The sequence below is a fragment of the Larus michahellis genome, chromosome 1 (genome assembly GCF_964199755.1).
Source record: "Larus michahellis chromosome 1, bLarMic1.1, whole genome shotgun sequence".
Classification (NCBI taxonomy): domain Eukaryota; kingdom Metazoa; phylum Chordata; class Aves; order Charadriiformes; family Laridae; genus Larus; species Larus michahellis.
The window spans coordinates 40,553,521-40,565,449 of record NC_133896.1 but is presented as its reverse complement, the minus strand read 5'-3'; the positions used below and the strand labels follow the sequence as shown (position 1 = coordinate 40,565,449).

Below are 11,929 nucleotides of genomic sequence, written 5' to 3'. Positions count from 1 at the left end.
CAGAAAAATCACACCATCCTTAGCCACTCCTACATTCTTCTCTCAACTTGGGGGTCAAAGACTGCTTTACAGCTAGCAATTTTCCACAAACTACTATTTTATCAGTTTAAATCTTGTTGAGATGCCAACAGTACAGCCTTTATAGACAATTTTTCTAAGATTGACCATGATTTAAAAAAAAAAAAAAAAAAAAAAAAAAACCACCTGCATTTTTCAATACCCAGGTTGTGACTCCTGGAAAAATTAAATCTCCAGTGAAATTCTAACTGCTTTTTTACCATCTATAATGTAGTCACTAAAAAAATGTGAAACAGAAATTAAGAATCATATACAACTATTCCACGTGGATTAAATTCTCCCTTGGTTAATTGTAAAGCAGCTTATGGAAAGTCACTCAAAAATTAATGCAGTTTTTAAACAGGTCTCTTAACACTTGATGAAAGCCAAGTTAGATCTCTATTCTTATTTTTTCCTTACAGGTGAGTTATTCCACTCATATGTCCGTGGACCTGCAATGATGAACTTTAGCAAAGAGTCTCCCTGTGCTTCTAGAAGATTTTACAAGATTTTATGAAGTTCTTCGTGATGCAGGAAAAAATTACTAAGCGTCAGCCTGATTCCTTTTCCAACCAGATTATATAAAATGGTTTTCTTAAAAATTGATATCACTAATAGTTACAAAGTATTTGCATCACATCCATCTTAATATATCCACATGGTTCACGTCAAATTGGTTTACTTTTTTACCCAAACCTAGTCCACTCTGAAATATCTCCCTCTACTTAATAGGGAGCCCAAAGCTCTCAAGCCAGCTGTCCCTGGATCTTCTGAGATATTAAGGTACAAGAATGCACTAAATAAATTAAAAAGAGGGCTATTTACAATGCATAATCTTGCCAAAAACCACACTTTAAATGGCACAGGTTAAACCAGCCACCCTTAAACTAGTTACCGGACATGCTAAAAAGTCTCTGTGGTCTTTTCTCATAATTTATTAGACTACACAGAAACAATCTGGAAAAGCAATTACATTTGTAGAATGATATATGAAGGGTTTCAAACATGTTTATTTTTTAGTAATTGAGCTTATATGATTCTGCTCAAGAAGAAGGTCTCTTTTGTTTTAACTTCAATAATATTTGGGATTTGGCTGAGTCCTTTACACATACATCAAGCACACAACCTCGGCATGAAGTGACAAAGATGCTATTTTTATAGCATACATGATTTTTCACTGTATGCTGCTTTCTGGAAGCTAAGTACCAAGGATCGTGTAGTCAACTGAGTGTCTGAGAATCTCAGTACCATCAATCCCTCTGGGAAACGAAAGCACTTGCCACCTTCCAAGACTGTCACAGATCCCCTAATACTCTCAAGCGAGCATTACCTGAAGTGATGACTGAAAACCTCTCTCAAGCATCTGAAAACTGGATTAGCTAATTGTTATGAGCCCAGCAAAAGAGGCTGTGATACTGCAAGAACTCAAATCTTATCAGCCATCCTCATTAGTACACCTCAAAATTAAATAGTGACTAAGTAGATCAACTTTTCTAATGAAAATTAATTATCTGGAGCAAACGCAAGTACTCAGGAATGGAAGTGATCTATAGCAGAACTCAGTGAAGAAAGTAACTCAAATATAAAGACAGTAAAACAAGTTTATCCTATTTAATTCAATATTTCCAATAGAAATAAAGCACATACAAATAGAGATACTGCACATTTTACTATAAAGACAATAGGCCAGTTCGCAACTGGAACAAACTGGTGGAGTCTGTTAGTTCTACTCAAGTGATCTGAATCCTCATGCTCTCCAGAGCTGGCACAGAATTTTACAGGAGGTAAAGTCTTTATAATCCTAAATATTTCACATATTCAGAGCAGATTATATTATTAGTACCTATTAACATTCTTTATTCTTATTAAAGTAAACCTATCCAAATATATTTCCCCATAAGCATGTAGAATTTTATCCCGTGCCTGAAATCACCTGTTGCACCTGTATCGTCCCCTTACAGGGAACCATTCCTGCCTCCTGGCAGGGATTCCAAGAGGGAAACTGCACATCCCCTACATGATGCTCCCGGAGGCTCTCGCACCCCTGCAAGGCGGCAGAAGCCGGGAGACCTCAAATCCAGCAGCTCCCCGATGGAAGTGCCATAGGCACCAAGGCAATAGGAGGAAGTTGCGCATCGCCAAAAACGTTTTACACACCGTGCCGAGAGGTTTGGAAGTGCCTTGGAAAGCAGCAGGTTCTGCTGACAGCAGCCCGGGAGCGGGCAGCCGGCAGGGCTCACCGCAGGCTTCCAAAACTCAAGCAGTTAAAACAACCTGCACTGGACCCTAATACTTTTATATTATTCCAATAGCAACATGGTTAATCTCTGTAGTAAGGCTCGTACTGCGAATGAAAACTTTTACTATTGTTTGAAGACAGACTTTTTTGAACGAGGACTAGTCAGAATGACCCTCGAACTGCCAAAAAAAAAAAAAACCACCCACCCGGCCTTAAAACTGGGAGGAAGGGGGACGGCTGCTCGGCACCGGGACCCCCGGAGGGGGCCGGCGGAATCCGACCCCCCCCGGCAGCTCCCCCGGCGGAGAAGCCCTTCTCCCAGCCCCGCCACTTACGGTGAGGCTGCCGACGGCGGGGCGCTCCTCCGGCAGGGCCGAGTCCAGCGAGAAGCCCCTCCGCGCCCAGTACTTACTGGAGAACATCATCATGGCGGGCTGCATGGGGCCGGCCGGGCGGGGGGCAGCGCCGCGCTCTGCCCGCCTCGCCCCGCCGCGGCTCCTTTTATACGCCCCCGCGGAGACTGATGGAAACACGATTAGGAGAGACCCGTCTCCGGGTGACGAGAGCCGCCGGCAGATAGACGCCCACGGTCCCCGCTTACCTCAGCCGCCGGGGCGGGACGGGGAGCGGTGTCGCCGCGGGGGGCTGCCCAGACTCGCCGCCCCGGCCCCGGCGGGAGCCCCCCAGGGCCAGGACGGCGGCGGGCGCCCCCGGGGAGCCGTGCCGACCACAGGCCCGGTGGCCCCCGCGGCTGGACGGCTTCTCCCCGCCCGCCCCGCGGCCGTCTTTGGGCGACGCCTTCACCTTCCCCTCACGCCGCCGCCCGCTGCGGGGCACGGCAGGGCCCGGGCGGCGGCGGCAGTGTCTCGGCCCGGCCGCCTGCCTCGGGCGGGGAAACACCGCTTCGAAGGCAACCCGAGACGCCAAAGCAGCCTCCCCTCTCCCTCCGGCAGGGAGAGCAGGGCTACAGGCCGGAGGGACGCCGGCACCGCCGCCCCGGGAGCCCGGGGTGGCCCTGGGGAGGAAGAGGCCCGGCGGGGACGCGGGGACAGTTCGCCCAAGGGTGGTCGGGGCTGAGTTTCTACACGGGAAAGTTGTGGAGAGATTTTGATGTGAGCAATTCTTTGATGTAGAAACTCGTCTCTCTCCCTTTTATAGAGTTCTGCTTTGGAAAACATAGGCAGGTTCAGAGAACGTCTATTAAGGGAGAGGAATTCTACGTTGTAATGAAAGACTTCCTTACCTTATGTATTGAAGGGTGAATAGGGACATGGAAAGAATACTTCTACTGAATGAGAATGCTTAACTGGAGAAAGCTTTTTAGTCAGGACAGGTTTGTGCCTGAGCTGTGTGAAGGCCAGGCTCCGATCATAAGACTGTTCTAACCACAACATCAATAAAGCAATTAATCACCTATGAAGCTAAAACAGTCCCATACAGATTCTGGGGGTCTTCTATATTTATATGTGTATGACAACTTCACTTGCTTCTGAAATACTTAACATCTCTGGAGTAAAAATTATATATATATTTTTCTTAAGAATTTGTTTACTACCTAATTTCAAACTACTGTTAGCTCCGAAATTTTAAGTGAGCAGAAGGCAACTGCTGAAACAATAACGTCACAGCAGTGTTAAGGTACTGTCTCAGTCTCAAATCTGCCTGTGCAATTGCTTTAAGATTTTTAATTAATTTCTCTTACGTTAACATTCTGAGATCAAACACTCATTTTGTCACCTACTTGCTCTCCGTATAATTTTCCTCCCTGCTTCTCCCATTTTCCAGAACTTTTCCGTCACCTGCTTTGAATAAATAGGTTACCTTACAGAGTGTAGGACTGAACAGCACATCTGGATTGGGAGCACTGTTTCAGTAAATTTCCTTCAAATGCATACACACTTTTCTCTGTTCCAACACAGCAGGCGGAGAAAATGGGCATCACTTCCCCTTGCAAGTCACCGACGGTGCTTTTCTCTGCAGCCTCGCCAAACGGGCAATGTAGCTGAGAGCGACGGCTGGCATCATGTGGCCGTAATTTCGTTGGTTTGAGGAACCAACAACAATTTATTGTCACTTAGACAATAATTATAAATAATTATCATTAATAACTCTAAAGAACCAGTATTGGTCCCAATACTAATATAAAATATACGAGGATTACACTCAACCAATTCTATCAGCAGGAAGCTGCGCGCTCCCAGCAGGGGACAGCAAATGTCGGACACTGCGAGTGCTACGACTTCAGGGGAAAGGGAAAGACTCAGGGGTCTGGCACGGAGCCAAGAAGTTCTCAGGATCGCAGCCACCATGGGAGAGAGAGAACTTCTCAGCAAACTTACTAATTTGTACTGAATGTGACGTTCACGGTATGAAATAATCCTGTTGGCCAGCTTGGGCCAAGTGCCTGGGCCTTGGCTCCTCCTCATCCCTGCGCCTGGCAAGGCTTGAAAACACTGAGACCTTGAATCCCGCATACCATATCTGGCTGTAAAGTAAATATTTTCACAAATTTAGACACAAGAGTCTTCTAAAAGCCCATTTTCCTAGGCATTAGAAGATAAATTTGTTCTCTGTCGCTCAAACCAGGACATTGGTACACCAGGAAAAAGTTTGGATTGACTGAAGCTGAGACAGGGAGCAGGGAGGTCAATGCACAAGGAAAGTAGCAGGACGTATCGCCCATAGTACTGAGCTTCATGTCACATTTAACTCAGCTGCAGATCACCTCCTCTCACAACGTCAATGTCTTTAGCCTTACTAGACTTAGTATCATATAACTAGCATTTACATACCTCCATCATGGCAGAATTCGTTTTGCTCTTTAAAATAGACCAACACAGAAGCACAACAGAAGATTTGAGAGGGTTTCATAGCTCCCATGAAGTATCATGAAATCTCACAGTTTATCACAACTAACAAAAACCAGCAAAAGCTTCCAGTCTAACTGGCCGTTGTCAGTCAGATCACCCCCTTCTTAAAACGGTGTTCATGCTCAATGTTCAGGACCAGGTCAGGTTCACAGGTGCCTCAGAACTGGAGGGAGGCCTGAAGCAAACCCATTTAGTCTCACTTTTCCAGAGTTTCCCATGTGTGAAATGTAATGAGGATCCTTTCTTCCGCTTGACAATAAGATGGTAATAATATTTGGTTCCTCTACCTGCTTCTGTAATGCAAATCAACCATTTTCATCATGCTAACCCACAAAGTTTTACTGCATTTTCCCAGTTAGGGGAAAGCATGTCTACATCTGACAGTTCAGTCTTACATCCTAAGTTATCAAGAGATATTCTCTGTCAGGTTTGTTCATTATTTTTAATAATGGGAAAGCAAGTTGGAGTCTTTGGACACTGATATTCCTACCTGCTCTGCCTGAGATACCTAGACACAGTTCCTGCAGCTGAACAATTATGAGAGTGAGATCACTTAAGCACTCTCCAAATGCCCCAATGACGAAAGCAAGCTCTACTGATCAGGCTTTTCTCCTACCAACGTGACAGCACGATTTTACCTACGGTTAACTGTTAGCTCTGCAGCTGGGACATCACGCAAACCAATGACCCGCTACCCAGTAGCCTTGTTGTCCATCACAGCTCTGTGCAGTAACTAGAGCATGGCAAAGGTTTTCTGTCTCTCATAACCTCCTCAGGATGACTGATGAATGCAAAACAAACACAGCTACTACATTTTGTCAACAGGTACTTATAACAGGCAGGGAAAACTAAAATTCAGCTATTTTAGCCATGCTGCCTGTCCATGAATCCCGCAGAGACACTGATGCTCCCTGGAGAGGAAGTTCTTCATTTGCAACTTGTATTTTGTACGTATCGCTGCCAGATTGAAGGACCTACATTTACAGACGTTTGTTTCCTCTTTGTTCTAGCTACAGTACAACAGAGCTGGTATTTGGCTCTACACAAAATCTGTAGTTCAGCAGTATTGCCAGAGTTCAACTAATTTTTCTGTAGTTCACAGTGCTGTGTACGTAACACAAGCGAACTCTTAAAAATTGCTGGCCAAAAAATTGGAAGTTCATTGAAGCAGCTATTAAAAAATATCTGTTCTAGAACATATTCCAGTGTGCCACACAGCAATCTTGTTTCATTTTGGGAGATGGAGTTAGTGTTGATAGTAAGAAATAAAGCTCTGTCTAGCACACAGACATAAACTTAATTTCTAAAAGGCATCTTATTGCTTATAATCAAGGAATCAGAAACTCCGAGATCTTTAGTTTATGCACACATATTTTTCTTTCCTCTTATGAGGGAACAGAGTCACTGTTGTCTGAACTCCTAAACTGTGCACTTTTTAAGCTTAAGAGTGTAGAATTCTCAAGTGAAAATTTAACTCTAAATCTGAAGCAAGACTGTGAAGTGTTTTCAATGTTTGAGTCGTTTTTTCCCCTTAGAAATGGACTGACTGTCCATTTCAGCATAGTTTTCCTTAAAACTATTTGTAACATTTACCATAGTTTGATGACATATACTAGCAACCTTAAGACCTCTCACATTTGATTTTAACAGGAGGATAAAATTCACAGTGCAGAGCTAGCTAGTATACACCAAGAAATAATCTGAATTTACTTCTGGCTCTCCCAGACCACCACCAAGTCTTTGTCTACTGGCTTGCTGCAGCAGGAAGGAGAACTTTCAAGTCATCTTGTGGCAAAATGGGAAAACAAACGAGGCTATGAAAAAGTACCCAAAAAGCATGAAGAAAGGTGGACTTCACAAGGATCTAAAAATGAAAAGAACATTATTCAATGTAAAGTCAAGAAGTCAAGGAGGAGAACAGGTATGCTTATTATTAATGCAAAAGAGTGTGACACAAGCAGAAAATAGAAGTCTTGATACCTAACCAAATCATCATTTATTTGGTAAAACAAGGACTTTGTGAAATAATTGTCAAGTGGACTAGCCAAAAGAGCTTCTTACAACAAGGAAAGAAAGATGTACAATCTCTTCCCAGGTCATCAAAGATACACACACCAAGTCCAAAGTCCGTTTCTCTGAGTGAGACGGGTCTCCTGAAAAATCTGTGATGAGAACATACACCTGATTTTTAAGTCATGAAGATGTGGGAAACACAGGCTTTCAAGCAGCCAGCAAAATCATCCCAAGTTCTAATAGTACTAAGAGGATTTTAATCAAGCAACAGCTGTTGGGAAAGGATACCTACCAACTGATAGACTGGCTAGGAAGATTTGGGAATACAAATGATAAATTTTAATCCAGGATTTGGAAGAAAACAATGAAAGAAGAGGCTCTGGTAGATTTGATTTGAGCCAACAGAGAGGAACTGGTTGAAAATATTATGCGGAAGGTGGTCTGTGTGAAGAGTGAACATAAAATGAATTCACGATCTTCAGCCAATAAGGGTCAGAGAAGAAAGCAGAAACTGACAATTTCAGAAAAGAGGACTTCAGTAAATTCAGTTATTATGACATCCAAGGGGAGGAAACGTAGTGCAGAAAGACAATTCTTTCCTTGCTTCAGGAAAAAAGTACAGTTTCGTCAAGAAACTCTTCCACTGTAGAGGAAGCGTAGTCTTCTACTACACTTTTACTAGTAGTATTCTAAGTCATTAGTTTGTCATTACCTTCAATTCAAGAAAGTAGTTTAAAGGAGATGAAAGCTAGGACCAAGCATAACACATTAATGCATAGACAAAGGCTGTGGTAAAAAATTCAAAGTAATTAGTATAGGACATCAAAAGCAATTTTTTTCCAGCAGCCAGAGGAATTGAAGTATTAGGCCACTACTGAACATGAAAGGACAAAACAAAAAACTTAAAATTATCAAATTATTTATTGCCTTTTTTTTTTTTTACATCATTCTTTGCGAAAAGAATTAACTGTGACCAGGTGTCTATCATTATTAATAGCAAAGGCAAAGAGGTAAGCTCTTAGCTTTTAAGGAGATAAAAAAATGTTGGAGAATACTGGGATAATTCTGATAGTAGCAAATAATTTGGCACCCTTACAGAGTAGGCTCATTAAATCTTTGCCATCAATAAGTATTTTAAGAACTCAGGGGATGGACAAGTGACAAAAGACTGGGAAAAGGCCAAAATAATGTCAATTTTCAATAAGGTATTATGGAGGAGGAAGGGCTGAAGAATCATGGGCCAGTCTAATTTCATTTGTTTCAGAAAACAGAAGTTATTTGTAAAGACCTAGAAGATAACAGATGATTAAACAGTCAAGATGGATTTGCTGAGAACAAATTGAGTCAAGCAAATCTCATTTCCTCTTATGACAGTCCTGTGGACCAAGGCAAAACAATACATGTCATTCATCTTGATGGTAGTGAAGCATTTGGCGTGGTCTCTCATAACGTTCTCACAAGACAGATAAGGAAAGTCCAGATGAAACTAACAGATAGATTGGACAAATGGGTGGGTTCGCTGTTAAATGGAAGGGTGCAGAGAACGGGAGGAATTAAATACCCTCACTATTTAATAATAGCCTCAATGACCATGTAGAGACCACCCATAAATTCCCAGGCTGCACCTACCTCAGAGATGCTGTAACATTTACAAAATTTAAACAGATCTTGGCAGGGGGAGGGCTACTTATAGATGACAAGCTGCACAATTACAAGAGAAGGCAGAGCTGATATGGAGTCAGAAGTTACAGAAGTCACCAGCTGCATGTGATCATTCAGTCTGCCCTGGAAGTCTACAAACACTTGAAAAGTGCTTGCATAGTAGACTGCAGGATCTACAAAGGAATCCTCCAAACGGATTAGACAAGCATCTGGCAGAAGACAGACATGCCTTCCGACAGGAGATACTCTAGCTAGTCTATCATTCATGAGCTTTTAAAAGTGCCTTCCAGTATTGCAAATCTATGATTTTAACAAACTTGCTGTATGTAAATACTGAGGCATATTCCTCATGGTGAAAAAAATGTGCAGTATGATTGATCTGACCAAAAGAACTGGTTAAGTCTGAAATTTATCAGCTCCTTTATGTGGTTCACCGTACCCTGCACAAATTAATCATGCCAGCATAAAAGATGTAGCGACACAGGGCAGAGAACAAAGAACTGGGACTGCCACTTTTGGTAGCCATAATTGTACTGGTTTGCTGCTTGAGGAATTATCAAGTCCCTGAATCCAAATATCTGTACATTAGAGACTTTCTTGGTCTCCTGACCAGGACTGACTGGTCTCCTCCAGTTCCTTTAACAGTAAAACCCAAAGAGTGCATGGAAGCTCTCCAAGCCCAGTGCCCAAAGGTGGCATGCACCCGTGTAACCTAAAGGATATCTTTACCAATTCATACCCCAAAAGGGTTTTGGAAGAGTTTCTGGTGTTGCATCTCATTGAATTATGACAAGCAACAGAACAGCTGAATATAAGTTCTTTATATGTATTACAGCTATTTTTTGCATTAGGTCTAAATGGGCACGTAAAGGGTGTCATCTTCAACAGGAAGGGTTAATTTATTTCTAGCATGAGCTCAGACACCATCAAGACTGGCCGTCATCACACCACGCTGGGTCAAGCTGGGATGGAGTTAGCTTTCCTCATCACAGCCCGTATGGTGCCGTGCCTTGCGTTTGTGCCTAGAACAGTGCTGGTGACACAGCAGCGTTTTGGCTATTGCAGAACCCTCCCTGCACAGCACTGAGGCTTTCTCACTTCTTCCCCCGGGAGTGGGCAAGAGGTTGAGAGCGGACACAACCAGGACAGCCGACCCAAACTGACCAGAGGGATACTCCATACCTCATAGAATGGTTCAGGTCGGAAGGGACCTTAGAGATCATCTAGTTCCAAACCCCCTGCCATGGGCAGGGACACCTCCCACTAGACCAGGCTGCTCAAAGCCCCATCCAGCCTGGCCTTGAACATTTCCAGGGATGGGGCATCCACAGCTTCCCTGGGCAACCTGTTCCAGTGTCTCACCACCCTCACAGTAAAGAATTTCTTCCTAATATCTAATCTAAATCTCCCCTCTTCCAGTTCAAAACCATTACCCCTCGTCCTATTGCTCCACTCCCTGATAAATAGTCCCTCCCCATCTCTCCTGTAGGCCCCCTTCAGGTACTGGAAGGGGCTATAACATCTCCCCCGAGCCTTCTCTTCTCCAGGCTGAACAACCCCAGCTATCTCAGCCTGTCTTCATAGGGGAGGTGCTCCAGCCCTCTGACCATCTTTGTGGCCCTCCGCTGGACCTGCTCCAGCAGGTCCATGTCCTTCTTGTGCTACCACTGTGCTCAGCAATAAAAGCCCGGGGAAAGGAGGAAAGCAGGGACATTCATGGCCTTGGCGTTTATGTTTCCAAGGCCCCTGTGCTGAGTCCTTGCTTTCTAGGAAGTGCCTGAACATCTCCCTGCCGATGGACAGCAGTGAATGAAGTTCTCTTTGTGCTTTGCGTGCAGGAGCAGCATTTGCTTTCCCTGTTAAACTGTCATTGTCTCAATCCAGGAGCCTTCTTGCCTGCCTTTTATTTTGTCCCCATCCTCTGGGAGAGGGGAGTGGGCGAGGGGCTGGGTGGGACGCTTGGCTGCTGGCCAGGGTCAGCCGCAACACACAGAGGAAACGTTTGCTGAACTGCTAGCCTAGGCAAAAAATTAAGCTCTACACAACGGGGCTCTGCATTTAGTTGGTTAATAACAAGATATGTACGTAGAAACAGTCCAAGAACTAATGTTAAGGTAGGGCACACGTAGCCTGTATAATCAAAATAGATACTATAATCAAATTCTTTCAAAACATAACCCATCTAGAAGACTGCATTTATTTGAATTACATGGACAGTTTGAAATATATATTTGATTCAATTGTGAAATTCATTTTGGATGAGGCAAAAAGTGACATCCTACAATATATTTTTTGTTTGCAATTCATCAGAAAATTCAATTTGTGCCAAAGATAGTGATTTAACATGAAAAAATAGCACACAGTTCTCTAAAAAACGTTTAAGATTAAAATCCCCACTTGAATGAAAAATGAAATTCAAGCTGAATTTATACAAGGCCTGCACTGCAATAACATCACTTAATTGAATAGCAGACATTTGCAAGTCCCACTAAACATGAAGGAAAATTCATATTTTAACATCATAAAAACATTTGAAAGCATCTTTAAATCAAATAGTACACATATACGAAATCTGTCTGTTAAGTGGATATTATGCGTATGTGTCTCTTATCACCTTATCAATGTGTATATACAGTCATGTCAGCTATTGAGCCGGATATAGGTACGTGATTGCACATAGAGAACCAAGGGTTAAAGTTTTCCTGCTTTAATCCCAGCCACCATAGAGCAGCTCGTGGCAATTCCTCCCTAAGAACAAGCACAGACCTCACTGCCACGATTCCTTCACGCAGATGGAAACGGCACCAGCCGTGGACTAGAAGCGTTCCAACAACAGTCAACAGATTTGAAAAATATACTTCAAGATATTTAGCCAGCCACAAACAAAATCATGTTACCAGCCACTTTTCTACAGACCAAACTTCAGTTTTAAGTTGCATCTATACAAGAATATTGACTAAATGTGAGTCTAAGGAATCAGTTAACACATTTCCTAAACAAGTGATTACTCCTGCACGCGGCCCACTTAATTGCTATTTTCCAATCACATCTGTAATGTGAATCTATTCTCAGATGCACCTTTAAAATT

At 43.1% G+C, this 11,929-nt stretch overlaps 1 protein-coding gene across 1 annotated transcript in view; it reads right to left on the bottom strand.

Annotated features, from left to right (window-relative positions):
- TPH2 (tryptophan hydroxylase 2) overlaps positions 1-2,894 on the bottom strand; it is a 51,975-nt gene extending 49,081 nt beyond the window's left edge. The window contains exon 1 of the mRNA XM_074572647.1: positions 2,632-2,894. Coding sequence (XP_074428748.1) covers positions 2,632-2,736 — 105 coding nt within the window. The 5' untranslated portion in view covers positions 2,737-2,894. The remainder of the gene's footprint in view (positions 1-2,631) is intronic.
- Positions 2,895-11,929: the final 9,035 nt, after the last annotated feature.